The 27,837-nt window shown below is 43.1% G+C and overlaps 1 protein-coding gene across 1 annotated transcript in view; it reads right to left on the bottom strand.

The window, feature by feature from the left end:
• Window positions 1-27,387, bottom strand: part of TIMELESS (timeless circadian regulator) — a 66,052-nt gene extending 38,665 nt beyond the window's left edge. The window contains exons 1-13 of the mRNA XM_056853976.1: window positions 27,327-27,387; window positions 21,457-21,583; window positions 18,909-19,062; window positions 14,735-14,849; window positions 13,899-13,961; window positions 13,343-13,444; window positions 11,127-11,282; window positions 9,786-9,919; window positions 7,269-7,356; window positions 6,602-6,781; window positions 2,663-2,880; window positions 2,402-2,505; window positions 1,585-1,754 (exon numbers count right to left, since the gene is read on the bottom strand). Coding sequence (XP_056709954.1) covers window positions 1,585-1,754; window positions 2,402-2,505; window positions 2,663-2,880; window positions 6,602-6,781; window positions 7,269-7,356; window positions 9,786-9,919; window positions 11,127-11,282; window positions 13,343-13,444; window positions 13,899-13,961; window positions 14,735-14,849; window positions 18,909-19,062; window positions 21,457-21,553 — 1,581 coding nt within the window. The 5' untranslated portion in view covers window positions 21,554-21,583; window positions 27,327-27,387. The remainder of the gene's footprint in view (window positions 1-1,584; window positions 1,755-2,401; window positions 2,506-2,662; window positions 2,881-6,601; window positions 6,782-7,268; window positions 7,357-9,785; window positions 9,920-11,126; window positions 11,283-13,342; window positions 13,445-13,898; window positions 13,962-14,734; window positions 14,850-18,908; window positions 19,063-21,456; window positions 21,584-27,326) is intronic.
• Between the last annotated feature and the right edge of the window lie 450 nt (window positions 27,388-27,837).

Genomic DNA, 27,837 nt, shown 5'->3' on the forward strand with positions numbered 1-27,837 from the left:
TCCGGTACTTCAAAATAAATATTGAAAACGTGGCTGGAGGACCTTCCCTGCCCGGAAAAGGTAACGCGATCAAGGGGTAGGAGGGTTTTATTTCTCCTTTCCTCTCAAACATCACGGAGCCTGATTGGTAGTTGCCACGTCAATCAAATAGTTCACTTGTTTAGTCTACCCACAGATCAACTTGATAGCATCCTTGCCACTTTATCTGATGTCTTATCTTGGTGAAAAAGTTTTTATGCGATGGGGGGGGGGGGAGATTACGGAGTTCCCAGTTATTTCTGCCAACCAGTTCAGACTTCTATTCCTGGTAAGATCAAAAGAATTCTTGTTACTCACTTAGATTTCGGAGGGTGAGGTTTTTCTTCTTTAAAATAGTTCATAAGATGGTTATAGGTAATGGAGGTCCAAGCCTAATGCCAAAGAGACGCTTGTGGCGATGCAATCTTCCCTCAATGCCTAGCGGGACACCATCCACACCTCCGGGGGACTTAAAAAAGCTCCCTCTGAGAGTATGGGAGTCACACCGCTTTCTTCAGGCTGCAGAGGAATTCCTGTACCCTAGACCACTGTTTAGAACCGGGTTGGTGTGCTATAAACACTCCATTCAAAGCATTTCTTGGATTCCCTTGGGAGCTTCCCCAAGGGACGAGTGCTGGGACCAGCTCAGTTACCGGAAGTTCTGTGTATTACAAATGACATGATGCTCCCCTGGGAACACATGGTTTGTTTGTTTTTTAAGTGCAGACAGGGAGAAATGTTCTCTGGAGGAAGGAAAGAGGCAGCATGCAGACAAAAAAAATTGGATTTGCTGCAAAACCTAATAGATCAACAACAAGGATACTCTAGAGTAAGTTATTGGTGTGGAAATAACCATTGGCAGTGTAGTCCCCAAAATGCTTTATCCAAATTTCCATCCACCAGAATGGTGAAATCAGGAAGAAAGAGAAACCAGGAACTTCAAAGCAATGGTTCCAAAGATACCCAGCTCAGACTGAGCTGCCAAATCTGTTATGGAAAAAAAACCCTGAAATCTTATCAGACAGTTGTTTTGGTTTCTGCTGTCACTTCTAATTGTGTTGTTTAACTGAGGAACACCAAGGTGGAAACACAAGTTATAAAATGGGAAGTATAAATATAAATCAATACATTTTTCAGAATAATGCAAGCCTTTGGATTAGAAATCTTTTTTCAAGAAAGAGCTCAAGACATTTTCACTATTCCTGCAGGTTTGACTATTTGAACAGATTCTGATTGTTTATTTTGCCTCTTTTGTTCTTCAATTGTTCCTCACTGCAAGCTTTTAATGGCCATTTTAAAATGGTATAAATTTAGAATTATTTAGTATTTATTTAGTGTAAATTTAGTATTATCAGGGAGGAATCTGTGAATTAACCTAGGATCTTAGGAGAGAGCAATTTTGCCAGTCCAAACCCTGATCCTCAGTCTTTGAGTGCGGCCACAGTCTAGCCACCTATTGGCATGATACCGGCCACTGTAGAAGACAGTTGCCCAAGAGATTGGGCCCTTTCCGAAGAGACATTTGCCCGACAAAAGTGGAAGGAAATAAAAAGGGCTCCAAAATACCTGCACCATTACATTGTTCCTCCCTTTGCAAAATCTCTCCAGCATCTTCAAGAAAAGGTGAGTGGTCTCCACTAGGTCTTTGAGGAATGACCTGGGCTGCTTTCTCTCATCAAACTTACGGAAGAGGGTGAGGAAAAGCTCGCGATATTCCATCTGGTAGAAAATGTTATCTTTTTGAGGCAGGGGAGGGGGGAAGAGAGAATTTATTAATTTTATCCAAACAGAGTAATCCTTGTCTGAAAAGGACAAAAGAAAGACTGATGAGGGGCTCCTGAGCATTCTCCAATCTGTAAGGTTGCCTCTTCCCATCCCAGCCCACTACTTAAGATCCTCTTCCAAATCCCTGCTCTCTGTGCCTATGCCTGTATATGTGAGGGGCAACCAGACACAAGGTTTCTTCAGAGGTGGCAACTTGCCTTTGGAATGTCCTGATTCTTGAGGCTCATCACCTTACTGTTCACTTAGGTTCCAGGCCAAAATAATTATTTTTGTTCAGGCTTTTCACTGAGAGGTTCAGCTATTTCCATGGTATACTTCTAGCTCATTTTATGAATATCATTTTAGGCTGCTAAATTATATTCTGTTGTTTCATACGCCCCTAGTTTGTTTTTAAAGACATTTTTAAAATAATTTCTTATGTTATTATTTTCAGATGTTACTGTGTTGCTATTACTCTGGAGAGGTAGCATATACATTTTCTAAATGAAACAAATAGTAGCAGCAACAAGAGCTCTCTTCTAGTCCCGTCTACCTGCTCATGGCCTGCACTGCAAAGTACATTTAGTGTATATTTGCTTATAACTTTGAAAAGCCTCACTCTGTAGGATATGGCTGCTGTTGCGAACAGCTTCTTCTTGGGAATGGTCCATTTCATGCACGGTCATCAACAACTCTTGGTAGGCCTTCAGAGCCAGATGCATCCTGGGAGACAAGAAAAGGAAGGACATGAGGCAAAAAGTACCTTTGGCTTTGTACAGGGAAGTGATAAGACAGGCCTAGTTCAAAGCCATACAGCGAGAACAGCAGCAGGTAACCCATAAGTCCATTCTGAAGAGCAACAAAATGCATCCTGCTTTACCTTCTAGACCAAGATGTAGCCTCCTTCTTATCAATAAGCATCATTTCATAGTAGTTGGTCAGACTCTGCTCGATGAAGTGGAAGGTTCGTATGGCAACAGTCTCTGAAACCAGCTGAGGGTGAAAAGAGGAGGCCCGGTTGAAGGCCATGAAAAAAGCCATGGCCCACAGGTAGTAGGTCTCATCGTGCTGCTGGCCCTTCTCTCTGATTAGGTGATCCTGGGAAAGGAGAAAGAGAGAGAGAATATATTGAAGGAGAGCTTCCAATTCTACAGCACCCTTCTGTATAGGGTTCTGTCATAGCCCTGTAAGCTGCACATTAAAAAGTATTCAAATTCAGTAAAGTTGTAGACTAATTATTATACCAAGGAAACACCCACGGATGCAAAGTTTATATTTCCTTTGCACAATTGATGCCATTTTGTGGAAGGAGGCATTTGTGACAAGGACTGGAGAAACAAAAATAAAATGTAGAGAGATCACAGAATATCCCAGTTTCTGAGCTTACTTAAAGCTCAAAAACAGTGCCCCCCATAACATGCTAGAATATAATAAGGTACTTAGCAATTTGTCAGTTTATGGCATTCAAAGTCTAACACCTATAGGTAAGCTGTAGAGGCAAATGTTGTGTGTGTGTTAAGTACCGTCAAGTCGCTTCCGACTCATGGCGACCCTATGAATCAATGTCCTCCAAAATGTCCTATCTTTGACGGCCTTGCTCAATCTTGCAAATTTGAGGGCTGTGGCTTCCTTTATTGAGTCAATGCATCTCTTGTTGGGTCTTCCTCTTTTCCTGCTGCCCTCAACTTTTCCTAGCATGACGGTCTTTTCCAGTGACTCTTGTCTTCTCATAATGTGACCAAAATACGATAGCCTCAGTTGAGTCATTTTAGCTTCTAGGGTCAGTTCAGGCTTGATTTGATCTATAACCCACTGATTTGGTTTTTTGGCAGTCCATGGTATCCGTAGCACTCTCCTCCAACATCACATTTCAAAGGAATCTACTTTCTTCCTATCAGCTTTATTCAATGCCCAGCTTTCACACCCATACATAGTAATGGGGAACACAATGACATGAATTAAATTAATCTTGGTGGCCAGTGACACATCCTTACACTTCAGAATCTTTTCTAGCTCCTTCATGGCTGCCCTTCCCAGTCTTAATCTCCTTCTGATTTCTTGGCTGCAGCCTCCCTTTTGGTTGATGATGGAGCCAAGGAACAGAAAGTCTTCAGCAATTTCAATTTCTTCATTATCAACCTTAAAGTTGTATAATTTTCCTGTAGTCATTACTTTTGTCTTCTTGATGTTCAGCTGTAGTCCTGCTTTGGCACTTTCTCTTTTAACTTTCAGCAGTAATCATTTCAAGTCTTGGCTATTTTCTGCCAGTAATGTAGTATCATCAGCATATCTCAAATTGTTAATGTCCCTTCCTCCAATTTTCCTCCACCTTCATCTAAATCTAATCCAGTTTTCCTAATTATATATTCTGCATATAGATTGAAGAGATAGGGAGATAAAATACATCCTTGTCTAACACCTTTGCCAATTGGAAACCATTCCGTTCCTCCATATTCTGTTCTAACTGTGACCTCTTGTCCAGAGCACAGGTTGCGCATCAAAACGATCTGATGTAGTGGCACACCCATTTCCTTTAAAACCAGCCATTGTTTTTCATGATCCACAGTGAAAAGCTTTGCTGTAATCTATGAAACACAAGCTGATTTTCTTCTGAAATTCTCTCGTATGCTCCAGTAACCAACATATATTTGCAATATGATCTCTAGTGCCGCTTCCTTTTCTGAATCCAGATTGAACATCAGACATTTCTCATTCCATATATGGTAACAGCCTGTGCTGTAAGATTTTGAGCACCACTTTACTTGCATGAGAAATTAATGCAATGGTCCTGTCGTGAGTCAGCCTGAACTCTCCTCGGAAGAAGAGGAGGAAGGAGTGGCAGAGCAGGGTGATGCACCAGTGGAAGTCTTACCAGGGCTACTGGACCATAGGTCTGAACCAGCAAAGACGACAGATGCAGAAGAAGGTGGTACATATTGGGAAGGAGCAGAGGAACAGAGAAGGTTATCACCTCCAGACCCACCCAGCCCAGTTAGCCATCAAAGATCAAAGGTTCGGCTCAGTTTGCAGGAGAGGCGTCGCAGCGCGAGATTGCAGGCAATTGGTCGTAGGTGTTTGCAGGAGCCGACACCAGCGAGTGATGCAGAACAGCTGGCCCGGGAAGGGAGTGAGGAGGAACAGCTATAAATCTTAGGCTGGCCAGTCAGTCAGTGTGGGAACAACTTTGCTAACTACAAGCTCTGCTGCTCATGCTGAGATCTCTGTGCATAGTATTATCTTGCTTAGGTGCCAGCTACCAGCTCCTGCCCTTCTGGTGTCCCTGCAGAACCTGGAAGGACCGAGCCTAGACCTTGACGCAAAGGAACTCGTACTGGTGAGTGAACCTGTTCCTTGTTTAGAGTGCTGCCTTGGTTACGCACTCAGTCCACCCACACTACTGGGAAGAGTAAACCGCGACAGGCTCTGCTCCCCCCAGTACTCTCCATTGCTGGGAGTGGAGTCAGAGGCCAAGCACCTCAGCCTGGTCCCTGCCTGTACGCAACAGGTCCGATAGTTGCTGCAATCTTTGACGTCTCCTTTCTTGGGAATTGGAATGTAAATGGATCGTTTCCAGTCTGAGGCCATTGTTTTGTTTTCCATACCTGTTGGCATATTCTTGTCAAGAAATAGAACATTGCTTACTATGGCACCATGGCTTCCGCAAACCATCATTTGCTTCCAAGGCAGAATTAGAGGCCCATATCATGGTTGCCAGGTCTTGTTTGTAGTTTGCATGTCATTGCAAAGTTGAAGCAGTCTGCCAAGGCTTGATGGTCTAACCCCAGGAGAAGAGAGCAGTAATTTTGACAAAGTAAGGGAAGGAGATTGTTAAAAACCTTCTCCTGGAATTCAGAGGTGCAGAAGCTTCTTGGAAAGAACTAACAATTTGATATCTGGCCAAGAAGCTCCATGGAAAGAAGTAATTATTTGATATCTGGCCACGAATCTGTCATCTCACTATTCTTGACTTTCATTGTTTTTTTTCTTAAAGCAAGTTCTAAACTTCATGTGGGATGGGGTTTAGGCTTTGGGCAAGCTTAGTGACACTGAGGTAACTAGAGAAATTTTTAGGGGCTACTTGGGGTATTTGGTGGTGTATAACTCTAGTCATAAATAAGTTCAGTATCCTGTGCAATGCCTGTTGTCCCTTCTTGAATTTTACTGCTCCCTAACATGTGCCTCTTGTCAAGATTTTGATGGACTCCGTTTCTGTGGCTTGGACTAGCTCTGTTGATATCCCATCTGCTCCTGGTGATATGTTTCTCCCAATTGTTCTCAGTGCAGCTTTCACTTCACTTTCTAAAACTGCAGAATCTGTCATCTTTTCATCTCTTCTGTATAGTTCTTCAGTGTATTGTTCCCACCTTTTCTTTATTTTGCCCTGTTCAGTTAATGTATTTCCATGCTGATCATTCAGCATACCTAACCGTGCTTTAAATTTCCCTTTGATTTCTTGGATCTTGTGGAACAGATCTCTTGTTCTCCCTTTTTTATTGTTCTCTTTTCCATGAATGTGGAAGTGAAAAAGGAGATCTGAGCACTGGGGTGGGAGAATGAGAGGACAGCTTAAGCCATTACCCGACTACACTTTGCCTACAATGCCTGAGACATTGACAACCAACAGAATAGAAAAGATAAAAACTTTGCCAGGCCCAGCCCTAGCCAAGTGCATACTGGCATTCAGGAACAAATATCCAGAGGCATCACAGCACCTTCAGGTATCATCCGTGCTGCTCCTCTCCTTTAGGCCATTTGCTTTTAGGACACTTCGCTTTTAGTAATCCCCAAGCCACATACAGGATTTAGACCTTGCCCTCACCTTGACCAGATACATGAGGCGGTTGTAGCAGTTCTCCAAGAAGTCAATGCAGAACTCTTTGAGGAAGACACGTACACTGAGGGCTGACCGGCGAGGGGCACCCGCATCATCATGGGCTCGCTGTTGTCTCTTTGGCACTCGCCGCACCTCCTTCCCCAGATCATGGGTATAGTTCTTCATCTGGCATGGATTGGAAGATATAATAGGCAAGACATGAGAAATGATGTCTTTGCTTCTCCTGTCTTAGTCCTCTTCTTGCCCCATCACCTGCTCTCCTCTCTTGCCTATCTTAATCTAGTTTATGCCAACAGATCTGGAGGGAGAGTGAAGGAATCCAGGAAAAAGTGCAAAAGAGGGTGCAGGGCTCTTAAGACAGAGATACAACACTGGGGGGAAACTTGGCAACCCAAGCTTGCTGGTTGTCAAGTTGAGGCAGGGTCCAGCAAGAGTTTCTCCCTCCCTTCCTCTCTAGCTGATACTGAGAGTCCAGTGGTTGTCAGAGGAAGAAGTCTGGCTCTGGGAGAATAAAAACAACAGCCCCTTAAGGGCTACAGCAGTGGCTTTAGGGTCATCCCTGAAGAGGTGATACCAAAAGGGATTTGACCCTTTAGGTCACCACTTCAGAGAGCAGCAAAACCCTGTACATAGTGGACTTTAAGCTACTTACATTGTGTAGCCCCTTGTGCAAGACAACATCTCTGTCTCCAATGGACTTCAAGCCCTGGATAATGTAGCAGCCACCAAAATGAGAGTGCCTAAAGAACCAGAGACAAAATGAAATAAACAGGGATCAGGATGGAAATACCCTTGAGGATGACAGTGTCTTTGGAATGAAAGGCTGAAAGAAGTAACATACAGAAATATGTTTAGGAAGCACTCACACACACCCTTCAAATCAGAAACCTTTTTGTTGAAATTCCACTTTCCTTCTGAGCACAGTCCTGGACCTTTCCTTAGGTCCTTGGGGACACGCTACACTACCCTCTGGGCTGCCAGACATGTTTCAATCAGATGTGCACCTGGAGTACCACACTTGGAGCTTAATTCACAGGTAGGTTCAGGACATGGATCAGGACATGGCACACAGAAAGAGGAGGCTTAAGCCCCATCCCCCCGGCACTGTTTTCCCACTGTTATATGTTTTACATATAAAATTCCCCAACAGGACAAATGGTAGGTCTCCAAAGGTCATTTCAGGTCAGGAAAATGGAATCTGGGGAGAAGGCTGAAGTCCACTCTCTCATCATCCTGATCTGAATGGGGTCCATGTGTGCCTAGGAATTAAGTTCCAAACACATCTGATCAATGCACATCTGGTGACCACAAGGACTTTGTGACATGTCCCTCAGCCAATAGCCCACTCACCATAATTCCCACTCACCATAATTCCTCACCTTTGCTATTTCAGAACCAAAATACTGTAACACGAAATAAAAATAAAATCTAGTCTCAGATGTTTGAGATAAATCCAGGAACATGAATACTCTGCATTCAACATACATCGTTCATTGATGCCAAGGAAATCCATTATTCTATACTCTAAAACTTCTGATGCACAGTACTTTTGCACATATTGAAGCTGAGGCTTCAGGGTTTCAAAGAATGTGTTGATTTGTTGAGGAAGGAAGGAAGGAAGGAATCCAATGGTGCAAGGGGAGGGCACAGAGTCTTGACTGGCAATTAACCCAGGCCACAGACCAATATGCATGAATGTTAGTAGGTGGAGGGACACGTCTGCTCTCTCCAAGTCTCTCATACCTGTTGGCACAGGAACCCTCAAGCCACCTCCACAGATAGCAGGAAGGCAGGCAGCTGGGGGCCAACTGCACAAAAGGTGGAATGCACCCCAGAATTCTTTGTATTGCCCCAGAGGACTTTGGGTCACACTCTCAAATTGCCCAGGGGCACTGAGCAGGACTGGAAGTGGTGCACAACTAGAGGCAGCTGTTGGGAGTTAAGATGACCCAAGAGCCAATTCACACTTTCACATGGCAAGCACACATATGGAACACAATGGATATATGATAGCAGTCACTATGACTCTCCTTGGAACACTGGACTAAATGCACAAGAAAGTCTAACTAAAACCTGCATTGATTTGGCACAGGATGGCCAATCTAGATTCAGTCATCGGCTGTAGTCATTGCCAACATGGGTTCTCCATACTCTGAATCAAACAGCATTCATCTTCTTTCCCAACCAAGGCCAGGATTGTGGGGGAGGGGCACATGGAGATAGGACAGAGTTTAGCAAGCCAATGAAATCCTTTCCCCTGCAACTTTCTCACTTGATCCCCTGGCAAATCTTCAGATACATGCATGCATACTCCTCCTGGCAAAACCCAATATCTAGAAATGGGTTTTTTCAATTGTTTTTATTTTACATAAGAGGGATACAGAAAGGAAAAAAGGGAGGGGAAAAATAAGATAAAAGATACGTCATCCTCCAAGCTTCCACATATTTAAAATTTAAGGGGTAAAGAGAAGATGTTACCAGATATTATATAATTCTAAACATTACTCCATCTCAAGATTCTCTAAAGAGATTCTTCTCTTGAGAAGAAATATGTTTCATCCACTGAGCCTCTACATCAGCTAAACTTAAGAAAATCTAATACCATATCTTCTATTAAAAGTCTTAAACATATGTATATCTTATATACCTCTGTGAATTCTTTTAAATTGCCTTCAACCTTATTAAATAATTTATTTACCACCTAAACAATAATCATAGAAAGGCTGCCATCTCAACACAAATTCGTCTGTTGATTTCATATTAACCAGTTGCGTTAGTTTGGCCATCAATGCAAAATCGGAGAGTTTACTGTTCCACTCTAATGTCGGGAATTGTATTAGATTTCCAGTATTTGGTATATACAATTCTGGCGGCTGAAGTTGCGTACTGATAAGAGTTCTTTATAGGTAGAGTTCAATTGAGGGGGGATCATACCCAGCAACATGTATTTGGGTTCTAGTTCAAAATTCACCCGAAGCATGGAGTAGGGGTCACTGGGTGCGTGGGGAGGAGGTAGTTGTGAATTTCCTGCATTGTGCAGGGGGTTGGACTAGATGACCGTGGTGGTCCCTTCCAACTCTATGATTCTATGCTCAGGTGAACCCATCGATAGGCCATGCTGGCAAGGGCGATCTGCAACCCCCCCCCAAACAAGCCACACAGGCCTCACCTGCTGCTTCGTTGAAGTATACGGCCCTTCCTCTCAGCCAATTCCTTCTGTCTCAGGAGCTCCAGTTCTGCCATGTCTGCCCCATGCTCCTTGGCTGAGCGGGTCTGCCCTGTAGCTGCCAGCTGCTCAGGGTTCTGTTGGGAGACAGAGTTTTCAGTGCCTTGTAATCTAGAAGTAGCTCATCTAACCCCCAGGAGTTATGCATCCCAGCAGATCAGTGGTATTCAACCTTTCCTGCCCAGTGACTCACTGCACTGTAAATATGACAAGAAATCATGTGACATGAGAATCATGCGACAGGAAGAGGTGGAGTCAGAGTTATGACCTCAGTGCTGTTAAGGCCAAAACCAAAGGAATAGGAATCAGGACTGTACTATCCTGAGAACAAGCCAAGGGCCACAGCTATGGAGCAATCTTCTCCACCCACGTGACCTCGCCTCACTGTCCTGCTGCTCCTTTCAGCATGCTTGCAGCGAGACAGGTTGCTTGCCTCCTTCACTATGCAGCAGGCCCTTCCAAAGGGCACCCAAAATGGCAGCCCTGTGGGAGCTCTCAACCCCTCAGGAGGGGTTGGTCCACTTGAGTCCTGATCCATCTGTTGAAGGGAACTAAATAGTAAACTAAGGCTGGCTGCATTGAAGAGACACAGCAGTCTGCTTTCTGCCTTAACCCTTTTGAGAAGGCTGGTCTTAACTGAAAAGCATTAGGCATAAGAATAACCATGCTATGTTAGATAAACTCAAAGCCTTGTCATTAGTAACCAGCCAAATGCCTATGACTTAGAGGGCAGGCAAGTAGGAGACACCCCTCCCCTGTTGTTTCTGAACACAAATATTGCATTCCTAGTTATCATGGCTAATAGCCAATAATTGACTTATCCTTTGCTAATTTATCTGATCTTTATTCCTTTCCCTCCCCCCCTTCTTCTAAGACAATGATGTCAGGGACCACCATTTTCTATTCTACAAAAAGCCTCCCCAGCTATACCCCTCTCCAGATTATTAATATATTTGCAGGTTAAACTCTCATCTCCCTTCTTGCATCCATACCCTTCCTCTGTGTTCTACAGCTAAGGCTGCATTCAGACATCAATGGATACTGCTTTCAATGTGCCAGAGCAACCATTTTCAACTGCATCGTCCATACAGGAAAATCCAAGTGATTGCTACAGCACAATGGGAGAGCAATATTCAACGCCAGGTTTGATTGCCAAAGATTTTGAGGATTTAGTTCCACTTCTCACACATTGCACGCAGCCCCCCTTCTCTAACGGATCCAGCAGGTCCTTCTGTCACTCTTCCCAACTCAGTTTTCTCAAGCCCAACACCTTCACGGGCTTACCTGGTCCCGGAACATAAGGGAGATGATTTCCAGCACATGCAGGCTCCACTGCTGGTCACTCTGGGAGCTGGCCAAGAATTTGAGCAGGTCATCCATGCCACTTATGTGAATGGCCCACAGCACACGGTCATGGATGTTGGCATCATCATCAATGTTCTATAGGAGAAAGCAGATGAGCCCTGAGCACCGGGGCTCTCATGTCAAAGTTTTTTTCCGCTGAAGTACTTGTACCAAAGGGGAAATGCCTAGGATACTGCAATGGTTAAGGACAAGAGATTTCCCCTGTTGTTGATTTTCAAATTGCATTCCAAGAAACCCTGAGTTGTTCAGAGATTTACTTCAGAATCTAAGGGGGTTACTGCATTATGTATTCCCAGCGAAGTATTAAGAGTTTGAAAATGTTATAAAAAATACTGTTCACACTTTCTATGTATTCCCAGCGATGTATTAAGAGTATGAAACTGATATAAAAAATACTGTTCGCACTTTGTTTGGCCTCTTTAGCTGTGAAGACATCTTCCAACCATTTTTTAGCCGTGGCATCCAAAAACCCTTTTAAAGCGATGTTTTTTATAACATTTTCAAACTCTTAATACATCGCTAGGAATACATAATGCGGTAACCCCCTAAGGGAGAAAGACAGAATCAGCACAAAAACCGCCCACCATTAATAAGATGATCTGGAATGACAAGAAGCTTCTTTGCTATGACAGATCTTACAAGAGGAGGAGTACAAGGGCTTACTGGAGAGGGGAAATCCCTTCCCTCCCTGTGGGCCCCCTTTTCTTCCTGTGACCATTTCCTCTTCCTCTCATAGCTGCTGCCTCCTCTCTTTGAACCATCCTTTCTTAAGATCACTGCTGCTTTCTCTTCCTCCTCCTGCCACCCGATCCCCAAACATCGCCATTACCACATTCTAGCTCCTTCACTTCATGCCCGCTCCCCCCCCACAACTGCTCTTTTTTTTAATGCCTGGTAGTGTGAAGTTGTTAGGCAACCTCATAATTCTAAATGATCTTGAAAGATATTGGTAATTTTTTGAAGGTGCATTCTGTGCCAGCACACACACTACCTCTCCGCAGGGACGGTTTTAGTGATTCTGGGGCCGTGGAGGAAAGTCCAGGTTGGGGCCCCCAAATCACTGCCATCATACCTGCCTAGACACTCTCCCCAGCACCCTAGGCTCAAGCAAAGGGTGGTCTTCGCCTTATGCAAGGTGGGCAGATGAGAATGTTGCATTTGCCAAGCCACTAAGGGGGCAGATGGGTGTCTGCAAAGCAGCTGCCAAGCCAGTCGGCTGCTGCCTGAGCCCCAGAGGAGGTGGGAAGGTGCATGCAGGGCCAACCACTGCCTGAGGCCCAGAGGAGGCAGGTGGGTTACATGGCTGCCAACTCTTCTTCTTTCCCTCTCCATCAGGGGGACATGGGTAGTTTGGGGTCTTTCCAGCTTGGGGCAGCTGCCCTGGATGCCACATGGCTAAGACTGCCATGTCTCTTCATTTAGGAGAGGGGTTGGCCTCCTCTCGCTTTTACTTTTGATATTTTGGAACATCTCCCGTTTCCATACCTGGCCCCATTGTAAAGATTCCCCCACCCCTTACTCTGAGGCCAAGTTCAAACTTAGATATCTAAGTACCCTTGCAAAACTCCCATGGAACTTCCAAAGCAGTCTGCGTGATAGACTGTCTGCAGTTATAGGTCTTCTGTAACAGAAGAGACAGGAAGGCCAATTTTGTCCCCTTCTCCCTCCACTCTGAGGCCCCCTGACCCAGGAAGCTATTAGACAACATGGGACCCGCAGTCCAGCAAATCAACTTTCTTGAAGTCAGACTGGACTGCTGCATGTAAGACAACAACACAAGTAAGATCCATGACCATCAGCATCTTCTGCTGACATATCACTGGCTATAACCCAACAGAGCCCAAACACTGCAAAAATACTATAGAAATCCTATTATTGGCAAAAATCTACAAGCAAGTCACAAAAAGCTTTAAAAAATACAAGGAGAGAAGGGAAATTGAAAAAGCAGTATGAGAAACCCTGATGATGCTGAAGAGGAAGTGTGGTATTAAATACGAGAAGATGTGATGAAACCAAAACAATGGTAGAAATAACAAAAAAGAGTAACCTGAATGCTTGAGCTGTATCATTTCCACACACAACCCTAGCTCAGTATCAGTCTAATCACAATGGATGACCTCCCTTCATATAAATACCTTCTCTTCATCATGGTCAGCAGGGACATGCAGCACATTGCGCACCAAAAGCAGGATGCGCTCAATTAACAGGTTATCCTCTTCTTGACGCTGTTCCCAGTCCTAGGTGGTAGAAAAAGGGGAGGGATCATAACAGAAATTGCCACTGGATGGTCAAACGCAAATTTCTGCTTCTCATCTGCCTCTACCCACAACCCTCCACCCTGTCTCTCCCTATTGGTGTCTTCTATCAGCGGATGAAGACTTTTGCTTCATTTTGCATACCCCCAATAATGGTTATTGGCCCTCCTCCCTGATTCTGGTGTTGTATGTTTATGTGTTTTATTGAATTATTTTATAATTTTAAATGTTGAAGAGTTTTTAAATTGTTGAAGAGTTTCATGTTCACTGCCTCGGGGACTCTCATCAGGCGGAAAGGTGGCATTAAAAAGTTTTATATAAATAAACCCAGCTCTGCCCTATGACTCCATCACAGCCAGTTGGAGCCCTTGGAGCCAACTCCTTTCTGGCCCCCTGCTTAGATGTAGATCCTGGTAGTGATTAGGCACACACTCACCAGCTGCAGCAGGTCATACAGCTTCTCACTTAGCACCCCGAAGACCTTCTCACTAGCAAATGCCTACGAAGAGGGGAGAAATCATATTGGGGTCACAAGGAAGGTAGGATACATTGTCAATACAAAAATCACATAATTTTTGTTGAGATTGATTGCGAAAAGTCATGGATCAGAGATAAAACACACACACAAAGACTCAAGACACATTGGTTTCCTTAACAAAACATATAAGTTTACTATATTAAAGGGAGGGTAAATTTGGGATATAAAATAACAACCCCTAACTACAACTCATTTTCTTCTCTTGTTGCCTATTTTGGCTCATAACTTGAGGAAGAAGAATGGAAGCGAATTAAGTCTTCTCTTAACAAAAACGGCAGTTTAACTACAGCTTCTCGGAATGTGCCTGAACATCACATGACCAATAGTGTTGATTGGAACAATCAACACTTGCCAAGTGACTAGCGCTATCCCGAGCCCATGTAAACAAAACATAAACATTTAACCTTTTCTGTAGTCCTGGCAGAGACAAAACTCGCAGACTAATTCCCAACAGTCTGCCCTACTTAGGTCTCACCCTTCCAAGCTCTCCATGATCCTCATATCAATCCTAAACCTTGCAAGGCTGATGGTCCCCTGCCCTTTTTTCAGTCTTCAGTTTGGATGTGGAAAAACATTGTTACTGGAAAGCTTGGTACTGAGACACTGTTTCTGAAGGTGCCTGTTGCACTTCCATGAGTACAAGAAGCTCCACCATTCAAACGTGATGAATTTCCATATTTCTTAGGCCTAAGAATGGAATGCAGTAAGGGAGGGAGGCAGCACTAACCACTCACTTCTTTGTAGGCCTGCAGATAAGAGATTATTTGCAAGAAGTGATGGCGGAAGCTGGCATCTTGAGGGAGTTTGCCAAAGCAAACTAGAGCTGGCTGAGTCAGATTCACCATCAGCCTAGGAGACAAAAAGAAGCTCTGTTAGTTGGGACTAAAGTTGTTTTACCATAACTAAGTGACAGTTTTGATTCAGCACTAAAGATTCTATTGCATGGCTTGTTCTATTGAAGGATGATGATTGTGGGATTGCACATAAAAAAATGAGCATAAAAAATTAGCATAGGCTAGCTGAAATATAACTTTAGTGCATAAAGAAAATAAAAAAGTACCTGTCCAGGTGTCAAAAATTAAATATAAGAATGTAACTACCTTGAATCAGTTATACAAAAGGTTAATAAAAGAAATATTAAAAGGCTAATAAATGAAACCTTGGTGGCATTTGTTCTAAATATGGATTCCTTTCAATATTTAATAAAAATGGAAACCCATATATTTATTTTCAAAATTGTATGGCTTTTGGTTTAATTGGATTAAAGACACTACTAAAACTATAAAAATAAAATTGGGGGATCAAACCATTTTTGGATCTAATGAAATCCTGTACGCAGAAATTTTCTAACTCAGTACCTCTGTACCTTTGGACAAGTCCACCTGACATAGTAACAATGACCTTTTCATCCATACACTCTCCAACAGAACCTCATTTGGATCGTGTTTTTATAAATGATTTGGATGAAGGAATAGAGGGGATGCTTATTGAATTTGCAGATGATACTTGCACAGGGGACCTTTACCTTTTTTTTTACTAAATTGGGAGGGGTAGCAAATATGGTAGAAGACAGAGCCAGGATACAGGATGATCTTGACAGGCTGGAGAATTGGGCTAAAACTAATAAAATGCATTTCAACAGAGATAAATGTAAAGTTCTGCATTTAGGTAGGAAAAATCAAATGCATAATTATAGGATGGGGGAGACTTGTCTGAGCAGTAGTGTGTGTGAAAAGGATCTTGGGGTCTTAGTAGACCAAACACTGAACATGAGCCAGCAGTGTGATGTGAAAGCTAAAAAGGCAAATACAATCTTGGGCTGTATCAACAGAAATATAGTGTCCAGATCACGCAAAGTGATGGTGTCGCTTTACTCTGCTCTGGTTGGACCTCACCTAGAGTATTGTGTTCAGTTTTGGGCACCACAATTAAAGAAGGATGTAGACAAGCTGGAATGTGTCCAGAAGAGGGCAACAAAGATGGTGAGGGGTTTGGAGACAAAGTCCTATGCGGAAAGATTGAAGGAGCTGGGGTATGTTTAGCCTGAAGAGGAGAAGACAGAGGGGATTTGATAACCATCTTCAAGTACTTGAAGGGCTGTCATATAGAGGATGGAGCCGAGTTGTTTTCCGTTGCCCCAGAAGGTTGGACCAGAACCAACGGGTTGAAATTAAATCAAAAGAGTTTCCATCTAGACATTAGGAAGAATCACAGTTAGAGCGGTTCCTCAGTGGAACAGGCTTCCTTGGGAGGTGGTAAGCTCTCCTTCCCTGGAGGTTTTTAAGCAGAGGCTAGATGGTCATCTGTCAGTTCAATTTCAATTCATTACGGTCACTGACCAGCAAAGCAAACATTCAAGAAATTAACATTGATTTAAAAAGTAAAATCTAACAATGTATCTGTTCGTAAGATATTCAAAAGAATTAATATTTGATTTAAAAGTATAAAAATATAACAATGTCTGTACATAAAAACATCAGTTAAAATAAAATGTTGATAATAAAATTAAATATTTACATTAATAGTACCCATTCAGTTACACATTCCATTTCCCTTATCAGAGTTAGACCAAGTATTTCTGAGCTTAATACCTAGACTTGCATACTTGGTGACTTTATGGGTTGTCTCCCTATTCCTGTCTGAAAGTATTATCTTTATTTGTGTGGATCTTTGGCTAGTTGCAAGGCCATCCAAAATGGGTAGCATCAGTTCTTGTCGAATTTGATTGTAAATCCTGCAATCAAATATCACATGTTCTATTGTTTCTACACTACCATCCTGGCAAATGCACACACGTTCCTGAAAAGGGATATTTTTATATTTGCCTTCTATCAGTGCCGACGGGAGAGCGTTGTGTTGCATTGAAGTGAAAGCTCTCCTACATTCTGAATTACTTATATTAAGGAGGTAAGACATCGGCGATAATTTATTAAGATCAGAGACATCAAACAATGGATTTTTAATTCTGTTAAGGTCAAAGCCTTTCCACCTCCAATACTCTCTGCCTAACCAATTCTTTTGCCCTTTCATATCCTAGGGAATGAGCATCTGTTGCGAGAGACCATAAAAACCTAGTTTCCTTTTAAGTGTTGGTATCCACGGTGCTATATATGAATCCAGCAGTATTAAATAAGTTAAACCCTTGTGTACAAAGATCAGTTTCAGCCAAAACCATATTGCAGCGATCCACTATCTAGTCTGAACCAAAGGCATTCCTGTCTCAAGTCGCATCGCTGCATTAAAGAAGGACGCTGGAAGTTGCAGTATAGCTCTTAAGAACTTAGATTTATCCTCTCTATACCTACTACATTTGTTGGTACAATCAGCGGTGCTCCATATAGCAATTGTGCGAGGGGCTTAGCATTATATAATTTTATTGCAGCAGGAACACACCTGCCTCTCTTATGCCGATAAAACTTTTGTATTGCACTTTTTTGAGCATTCAGAGTGATAGGAGCTATGTGAGACTTTCTGGACCCAGACGCCTGAAATACCACACCAAGGTATTTGTACTGATAAACCTGCTCGATGCAGGCCACATTGAGATACCAAGTATGTTTCTTAGGTTTGTTTCTGAAGAACTTTTGTCTTCGTGTGATTAATTTCTAGCTGATTCTCACAATATTCCGCTAAGGAATGCAATGCCCTTCTTAACCCAATAGGGGTCCTTGAAAGGAGGACTAGGTCATCTGCATACAGCAGTAAAGAAATGTGTTTGTCCGCTAATTTTGGAGGGTGAAAATCCATATTCCCAAGACAAGTTGTTTTCATTAATATTAAAATTAAACAGTTGAGGTCCTAATATGTTTGACCCCCTTCTCTATTTTTATGGGTCTGTAAGATGACCCTGCGAGTTACACTTTACCCTAATGATCGTATTTTCATACAAAACACAGATTAGGAAAAGGAGTCATTTATCTATAGATGTCTTCCCTAGTTTTTCCCAAAGTATAGGTCTTGAGATTGAGTCAAAGGCAGATCTGAAATCTATAATGGCAGCATACAAGGATACAATGGAGTTAGAAGAATATATAGCTATTAGATGGTCTAATATTGCGCACTTATCTATGATTGATCTCCCCTCTCTAAAACCTCCTTGCTCTTCTACTAAATATTTACCTTGTTCCGACCGTTCCTTAAGCTTCCACTGCAGGTGTTTTGCATACAGCTTACTTACTGTACTTAATAAACTTATTGGCCTATAGTTAGCTGGATTGTTTTTATTACCCTTCTTAGAGCGGTTCCTCAGTGGAACAGGCTTCCTCAGGAGGTGGTAAACTCTCCTTCCCTGGAGGTTTTAAGAAGAGGTTAGATGGCCATCTGTCAGCAATGCTGATTCTATTACCTTAGGCAGATCATGAGAGGGAGGGTATCTTGGCCACAGGGGTGGGAGGAGGAGGTAGTTGTAAATTTCCTGCATTGAGCAGGGGGTTGGACTAGATGACCCTGGTGGTACCTTCCAATTCTATGATTCTATGTGCATCACTTAATCTAGTGAGAGGTGCCATCTATATATTAATTTGTAGGTGTTCTCTACTGCTCTATATGTAAGAGCAGAAGTTTACCACAGAACCATGGTTGCTGGGGAAATCAAATAAATAAACCTGCAGAATTCTAAGAAAAAAAACATGCTATGAAAAGTACCACAACTGTTTTTTAGGCCATTCACATATTATTCTTTTCAGAGCCCCCATATAAGCAGATACAAAAAGTTGCCAGACCTGAAAATTATATCAGTTTATGCATGTCCATAATTAAGGCTTTGTATTGAAATAGGTTGTTGGACTGCTATCCAAGCAATGAGCTATTAGGAAATAATGCATGTCATTAGACAACACAGTATCTGCATTGTGCTGAAGCTATTATATTCATTAAAAAACATACCCCTGCTCTCTCCACCACAGTTACCTTATAATGGCATCAAAGAGTTGTTTATCTTCAGGATACTGGATAATGATTGGCACCAGGTCATTCTGGAGAATCTGAGCTGCCCCCAGCTGCTGCCGGATATCCCGAGTTTCATCCTCATGTCGCAGGTAGCGGATCAAGTCTTTCACACTCTCTGGAGGGGTACAAGCCATGTAGGAAGCAGAAGAGGGGTGATTTGAAGACAGAATTCCCATCATATAATGTTCAACAAAATAAAGATATGGGACGGTCTCTTATAATAAGTCAAAGTGGTCCATTCTCCTATGTTCCTTCCAACTGGCAGTGGCTCTCCAGAGGCTCAGGAAGAGAAAGATGTTTTCCAAAACCTGTTACCTATTATCTTTTAACTAGAGGCTCAGAGGCTCAGGAAGAGAAAGATGTTTTCCAAAACCTGTTACCTGTTATCTTTTAACTGCCAAGACAGTGACCTTGGACCCTCTCCCTGCAAAGCCTATGCTCTGGTGCTGAGCAACATCCCCATTTAAGAATTTACATTAGAATAAAAAATTTAAGGCAACAAGCAGACACTGGACAAAGACTGTTGGTCCACCCACCTCACTATATTATCTAACTTAGAGCTCAGTCTGCCCCACCTTGCTAACTAAATTCCTTGTCACTGAGATATACATACAAAGCATGAGTTCTGCCATGCTGTGGAAAACTGGTGCAGAGGAAAGGAACTGTGGGCCTATTTAATAAGTATGCTTTCCTAAAGAAGTGGTAATAGTTGCTAGTGGGAAGGAAGATGTCCCGTTTGTCTAAGTTTTAGAAGTATGGTGTTAGAGTGAGCCTAAAGATGCCTGCCACAGCTGCGGGCGAAACGTCAGGAAAGAAAATACCAAGACCACGGTTACACAGCCCAGATAACCTACAAGAACCAATGAACTCTGACCGTGAAAGCCTTCGATAATATAATGAAACAAAGATTTCTGTGGAATGGTTGAAAACAAGTCTTCCCTTCATTTCTGGGAGGCTTTCTGCTGCTTTGGTTTCCTTAAGTTCACATGCAGAACTTGATGTTATTAAGTATGATACCTGACTTTATTTTATCTCAGAGATCATTTTTGCCACCACAGCTGCGAGATTAGTTTATGCAGCTAAATGGAAGACAATAGAAATTCCAGACAATAAAGACTGGATACAAAAGATGTTAGAAATGGCAGAAATGGCAAAACTTACTGCATTGATAAATCAAACAAACAATGTACAATTCATGGGTGAATGGGAGGCAAGGAGGGTTTACTGTGAAACTGAACTTCAACTGGAGAAACTTAAAGGTTACTCATTGATCTAATCAATTTTTCAAAGATATTGCTAAAGAAATGTGATACATTAATTTGGTTTTTAGTTTTTAAATAACTTCTTTATTATTATAAACAATGCTTAATAATTAAAATTTATAATTGTTATATTATAGTTGGTTCAAAACAATTAAATAAGCATCTCTGGCTTGAAATATTATGTAACTATAGCTGAACGGATATTGAGCAAAGTAACTATATTTAGTTATACAAAACATATTAGGATTAGAATCTTTAATACAAAAGAGCAAATAGGTTTATAACAAGATGGAGGAAGATGAAGGGGGAGTTTTTTATATTTACTTAACAAAGATGTATTTTCAACAATAATGTATTTTCTTTCTTTTTCTTATTGTTAAATTGTACACATTGTTGAAATGTTTGTTCATACTGTTATAGAAATAAAAATTGTTTAAAAAACAAACAAACATGCAGAACTGGGCAGGGGGCGACATCTACTCTTTCCGGTTGTTCTCCCTGTTGTATTTTCAAACGGCAGCTAAGCATTATTTGTATCTTAACTAATTAAAGGTCCATTAAATTCTAATTAATCACTATGTTTGGGGAAGGGGAGCTCCAACCCTTTGCCATCCTATTACACTTGCCAGTGTGGTGTAGTGGTTAAGAGTGGTGATTTGGAGCGGTGGACTCTGATCTAGAGAACCGGGTTTGATTCCCCACTCCTACACATGAAGCCAGCTGGGTGACCTTGGGCTAGTCACAGCTCTCTTAGAGCTCTCTCAGCCCCACCAACCTCACAGGGTGTCTGCTGCGGGGAAGGGAGGGTGATTGTAAGCTGGTTTGAGTCTCCCTTATGTGGGAGAGAAAGTTGGCATATAAAAACCAACTCCTCTTCTTCACCTGTCCCTATCCCCAACCTTGCTTTAGCCCCAATTCCCTTCTCCCACTCCACTGCCCACATAACCCCCTTATACTACTATTTCCCCATCCTGGCAAGAATAGCCTAGACAAGCAGAACTGACTCTGCCCCACACTTGCAGAACTACTTTAGAGCTGCTGCTCCTGCAACCCCCATCCCTACCCAGGTGCTACACATTCCTCACCACCACCAAGAAAAACTAGTTGCCTGCCTTCTTTTTCTTCAACATTAAGAACAATTTCCTTAAAGCTGCATTCACACACCACCATCATTTTATGGCTCAGCTGGCCCTGTCACGGCTTGCGACACATACAACCCCAGACCTCCCGTACCCTGGGCCTCTCACCTAAGCAATCCGGCTCTTTGTGGTACGTGTCCCCCTCCAAGAAGCCAAGGGCGCTGCACGTGGCCAAAAGTTCACAATTCATCATGTACAAGTCCATAAATCTCAGTCTAGATAAAAAGAGGGGAACCTGTGGGGAACAGAAACACAGGTAAACCATATATAGCTGATAGTTTGTTCACAAAGCAAGGGATCGATGAAACACACACACACCCCAAAAAAAAAAGCCTGCAAAAAGTCTACAAGCCCAGGGACATATTATTGCCAGTACCCCGGAAGTGTAAACGTATGATACAGCTCTGTATGTGATGGGTGCTTCATATTCTGATGCTGGCGCGCGCGCGAAGAGACAGGATGGCGGCGGCGGCGCCGGCAGCGTGAGGCGCGCGGGAGAGTCGCCGGGCCCGCCTCTTCCTCCCAGAGAGGGGCGGGGCCGCCATGGCCGTGAACAGGTAACCGACGAAGAAGAAAAGAAAGGCCTCTGCCTAGCCGGACGGCCCGCCTCGCCGTCCCGGGGAAGCCTTCAGTTGAACGGCGGGGGGCCTCCTCCTCCTCCTGCCGGGGCGGAACACGCTGCCCTCCGCTCGGCCGGCACCGCGGGCTCGCCTGTCACGAGCCGGGGGGGGGCGTCGGGGGAAAGAGGGGGCGAGGCCCTTGCTGGGTAGGCCGCGGCCCGCTCCACGCGCTTCCCCTCCCGCGCACCCCCGTTCACACAGCCAGGCTCGAGCCAGCTCCGGGTCTTCCCCCCTTGAGGGCCGACCAGAGGGGGGGGGCTTACTCGGGAGTAAAGCCCCCGTTGGGCGTCGGTGGCGCTCCTCCGTAAGAGGCCCGGGCGAGGGAGGGCGAGCGTGCGCGGAAGAGCCTCCTCCCCGCGCCTTTGATACGGGGTGGACTCAGGGCCCGATTTAGGGTTGATGAGGCCCTAGGCTATTGAAGGTAATGGGGCCCTTTATATGTCCAGCTGTCCTTTGTCAACAACAAATTGTTGTGTTGAATATATCCTATATGGTAATTTATGGACCTAATAGGTAAACCAGTGATATTTTAGAGAGCAGGCTAGCAGCATTACTTACATCATAGGAGCCTACACAACACAAAACACTTGCTGTATGTAGGTTTTATTTTATTTGTTATTTATCTTATATTTTGGAATTGTACATCCAGTTTTTTTTCCTTTAAATTTTTTTGGGGGGCCCAAGAGAGTGGAGCCCTAAGCTACAGCTCCCCCTCTGCGACTGGGGGGAGTCCCGAGGAAATCAACTTCGAGATCAGGACTGGGCGGCATTGTCAGGAAATGCCTTGGCTGTGCCTGGGAGAGCTTCATTCATGCTGTAGATCAGGGGTATCCAATCTTTTGGCTTCCCCGGCCCAAATTGGAAGAAGAAGAATTGTCTTGGGCTGCACATAAAAATAGCAAATTCATAATGTTTTAAGTAAGTTTACGATTTTGTGTGGGGCTGCATTCATAGCTGTCCTGGGCCACAGTTTGGACAAGTCTGCTGTAGTTCAAGCGTGCCTGATGGCTCCCTGGAAGGGACTCTTGCACCTTCGCTTATCCTGCCCTATCTGTCACATTTTTTCCCCACCTGTTAGTCGTCAAAGGAGCTCAGCATAGTGTACAGGGTTCTCCTGGAGTAGAAAAGAGCAAGAGTCCCTCTTGCTTGTGGGCTTCCTAGAGGCACCTGGTTGGCCACTGTGTGAACAGACTGCTGGACTTGATGGACCTTGGTCTGATCCAGCATGGCTTTTCTTATGTTCTTATGGCTTCTCAAAATTATAATTCAGGTCCTGCAACTGTAAACGGTCCCCCGCCTGGATATAAATGTTAGGTCTCAACAATTATTCACCAACTTTTTCCTCAGGGAAACTGCCTAACTGTGGGAATGACTTAATTACAGAACAGGACCTGCCCATTCTTTGTGCCATTGCATTATGGGTGTTTTCTGCCTAAAGTTGTGCATGTGGCGGTGAAGACAAAATCATATCCTTTAAATTAGAGGTACACAATACAAACTATGCCAAGGGCCTTTTGTACTAGTCCAAGAGAGCTCCGTCATTACGTTGACCTTATAAAATCACGTACGTTATTTTAAATACAGGCCAAACAGCACATGATGCTTAGCTGTGTATAGTTTGACCCAGACATTTTCATTGTTTTATGAAACACAGCCTTTAGAGCTGAAAGATGATAAGCCTTTGCACCATTTTCCCACCATAAATATATTACCCTCCAACCACATTTCAAAGGAATCTACTTTCTTCCTGTCAGCTTTCTTCATTGTACAGCTTTCACACCCATACATAGTAATAGGGAATACGGTGGCATGAATTAACTTGATCTTGGTTGCCAGTGACACATCCTTGCACTTAAGAATCTTTCCTAGCTCCTTCATGGCTGCCCTTCCCAGTTTCAATCTCCTTCTGATTTCTTGGCTGCAGTCTCCCTTTCGGTTGATGATGGAGTCAAGGAATAAAAAATCTTGAACAATTTCAATTTCCTCATTGGCTAAGTTGAGTAATTCTCCTGTAGTCATTACTTTTGTCGTCTTGATGTTCAGCTGTAGTCCTACTTTGCCACTTTCTCCTTTAACTTTCAGCAGTAGTTGTTTCAAGGCTAATAACCAAGCATGAATGGCCATATATTTTTTCTTCGCAGGGCAAAAAAGAGCATTGGGAGATTTTTAATGGAAAAAGTGACCCAAGAGGAAAGGGTTTATATAAAAATAGGAAGAGCTTGATTACCGCTATAAACAACAATGATAATTCAACCTTCTGGCAGACCGTGAATTTTCTAAGTAATGACTATGCCAGAGTCCCCGCATGTATCCCGTCATTGGTCTGGGTAGCTTAATTCAAGAGCCTTTTCTCCTATTCTCTGGACAACCAAGTACTTATACCTGTAGCACCTCCTATTTTGCTGAATTCCTGGCCAGATGTGTCTCCTAATGAAATTAAACCGCTCATTGGCCACTTACGCTCAGGGAAAACCCCAGGTCCTGATCTAATCCCCTACAAACTCTTTAAAGTGAATAGTAAATGGTGGGCCGACATTCTTGCTCCTGTATTTACAAATTAATGCATCAGGAGCCATTCCAAAATCTCAGACATACTATAGTCGTCCCAATCTTCAAAAAGGGTCAGCACTCTGGGCGATAACAGCTTGGGTCAATCAGCCTTTTGTCTTGCTTATGCAAAATGTATTCCTCCTGCTTACTAAAGAGGTTGTTGGATTGGGTTGAGAGTAATGCCATCCTTGGCTGGGAACAGATTGGCTTCAGAAGGGGTTGGTCTGCTATGGACCATTGTTTAGTGCTCTCTCACTTAGCCAAGAAATATTCCTCCCCCTAAAATGGCACCCTTTATGCGGGTTTTATGGATCTTAAGGGAGCCTTTGATGCCATCCCAAGGGAGAGGCTATGGTTGAAACTATCAAATTCTAGCATGGATAGGAGGTTACTATGGCTCATTCAACAATTTCATACTGACCTTACAGCTCAGGTTCGCTGTGGTGACCAAGGAGAACTAAGAACTAACTGAGCCCTTTGAACTGACCAAGGGAGTTAGACAAGGTTGCTTCCTTGCTCCTCTCTTGTTTAATCTATATCTGAACAACATGGCAACCAATTTCTCAGAGTCTTGTGATCCTTGCAAGTCATCCCACCCCAAAGCTTGCAAGTTATCCCACCCCAATTCTACTCAGTGCCGACGATGCAGTTCTCCTGTCCCGCACAAGAATTGGTTTGAAGAGATCTTTACAAACCTTTTCTGAGTACTGCTCTAGGGAAGATCTTAAAATAAACCATCACAAATCTAATATTATGATCTTCTCTGAGAAAAATGCCTCCTTTTTGCTGGGTATTAGAGGGCTTTAAGGTTGACTAAGTCAAGGAGTTTGTTTATCTTGGCATTCTTTTCCCCCATAACCTAAAATGGAATGCCCATCAAAAAGCAGTGTCCAACAAAATTAAACCTGGGGCTGGAGCTATTGTCAATTTTTTTCCATACCAAAGGCAGCAATTATATCCCAGGGGCTATTAAGATTTTCAATCTAAAAATTATTCCAATTGTTCTTTTTGGTGTTGCCCTTTGGATTACTGCTGTCATTGAATTGCTTCAGTTTTTTTTACAAAAACTTAAATGTCCCTCGTTGCGTTGCTGGCGTTACCCTTCAGTCTGAGTTTGGCCAAATGCCGCTCAAAGCTAGGGCTTGGTTGGCCACGTTTAAGTTACAACTTAAGCTGCGCTTTAGCACTGAGGGGCTCCTAGCTTCTCTGAAGCACGACCCTTTTAAATCCTCATGGCAAAAAATCTTAGATGAGAAATTGTCATTGTTGGGCTTCTCGCAGGATATGTTATTAGATCTTGGGGAAACTGAAGCTTTCACCAAAATTAAAACATGCATTAAAGAGCTTGATTATAACAGCACTACTTTTTGTGCTCGCCGCATTTGTTCGTCTCCGTTTTTCGGAATACCACCACCATGCGGTTTACCCACTTATACTTTTATTTGACATCTCCTCGTCTTCCTAGAGCCTTCTATTTAGCTAGACTGAATGCTAACCCCTCTATGGTTATGCAGGGCAGGATTTTTAATATACCATACCCAGACAGGACCTGTCCTTGCTCTTCTGGCTCTATTGGTTCATTAGTTCATGCCCTCTTGGAATGCAGCTTTTATGATGAACTTCGATCACGTTATCTCTCTCCCCTTTTAACATATAAATCTAATGCCTCTATGTCTGACATAATGTCTTTTTTATTAAGTGACAGGGATCCCAAGGCTACATTGTCAGTGGCAAGATTTATTTCAGTCCTTATATCCCTCAAACATTAGATTTACACTGCTCAAGATCAATGGATCAAGGAGTTTCTAAGGGATAAAGGAAAGGTCTGGCCAGATTGGGTTTATCTACACAGTTGTTTTAAAGGGATACTCCTGCAATCAATAATGCCCAGTCAAAGGCAGCCACAAAACCAAGTTGTGTGTTATCACAGATAATGCTTTGTTATAATCTGAATTCAGAGTCAACAGAATGTCCAAGCTAACTATTACGAAAACATGATTAAGCCCCTTTTTAACCATACTAAATTATCTTTCACTGGATTCACACAATTTACGTTCTCCCATTGCGTGGTGACTTTTGTTCTTTTAATCTAATGAATTAGTTCTTATAAAAGGACCAAACATACATGCAAGCTCCCCAGTATCCATGCTTTGAAAAACTCCAGAAGGGATCCACATAGATGGTTACCAGTGCTTACTAGAAACTTAACTGTGGTGATCTGCAAAGAAAGCCTCCAATAAAATCCTCCATAGAACATTTAAAAAGAAAAAAGTTTCCCCCTTTCCAAATTGGCACTGCAATGCTGTATCAAAGTCACAAACTGAAAGATGAAGGGTTGCCAGCACACCCATCGCTAGTCCCTGAATACAAAGTCCCTCACTGAGCAGCACAAGCAAAGGGATCACACTTACTTTGCCTTTGAAGTCAAGGCTTGCTGATCCAACTGCTGAAGAACCCTTCACAGCATCCTGGCTCACACGGCTCTCCTCAGAGATCCTTTCAAACTAAACAACTGAAGGGACTCAGATAAAGGCAGATCAGCAGACAGGTTTCTGTGTATGAAGAGCAGCGATTGTCTGAACATTTCCAGATGATCTACTAACCAGCACTTACAAACACCATGAACCTAAATTTTCTAGCAGCCCCCATTCCTCCTCTAAACTGGAACCCAACACAAAAATCAGCTCCGTGGAGACAACAGGACTCCCTCAGCCCAAAAAAGCATCCCTGCACACCAATGACAAACAACTCCTTCAGGTTACAGACAAGAAAGGATAGCAAAGATTTATTCACCTCACCTGTCAGTACAGTACTCCTGCATGGTTTATTTTACCAGCAAGTCCTCCTGGCTCCAGTGGACTTCATGCACATACAAACTCCGCAGACCCATATGCAACTGGAATCCTTTAAAAAAAAGAGAGAGATTGGGAGAGAAGATGAGAAACGCTGCTGGGGAAACTGCCGGTCTTGCTGACAGCTGGTAAAACTCCCAATGCCTTAAAAAAAGTTTTTCCCCACCCACTCCTTGGCAGCCCTTTCCACTTACTACTTTGGTCACACAGACTCTTAGATGATGGCATATCATACAACCTGCTTTATGTAACTGGTCCACTTACCCAGGGTGCTGCAGTACTGTAACCTACTTTTATGCCTCTAGGAGGTTATTATATGCAACCCAGGTCACTAGGTAGCAGGGAGGGGGAAATGTATAGAAAGCTTTATCTGCAATCAAAAAATTGAATGCACAGCCTTGTATCCAAGATGCTATTAACGTAATATTTGATGGCTCATTCACAAGTATCTTTCTCATGGAACTAAC

This window comes from Euleptes europaea, chromosome 1 (assembly GCF_029931775.1).
Source record: "Euleptes europaea isolate rEulEur1 chromosome 1, rEulEur1.hap1, whole genome shotgun sequence".
NCBI classification, from domain to species: domain Eukaryota; kingdom Metazoa; phylum Chordata; class Lepidosauria; order Squamata; family Sphaerodactylidae; genus Euleptes; species Euleptes europaea.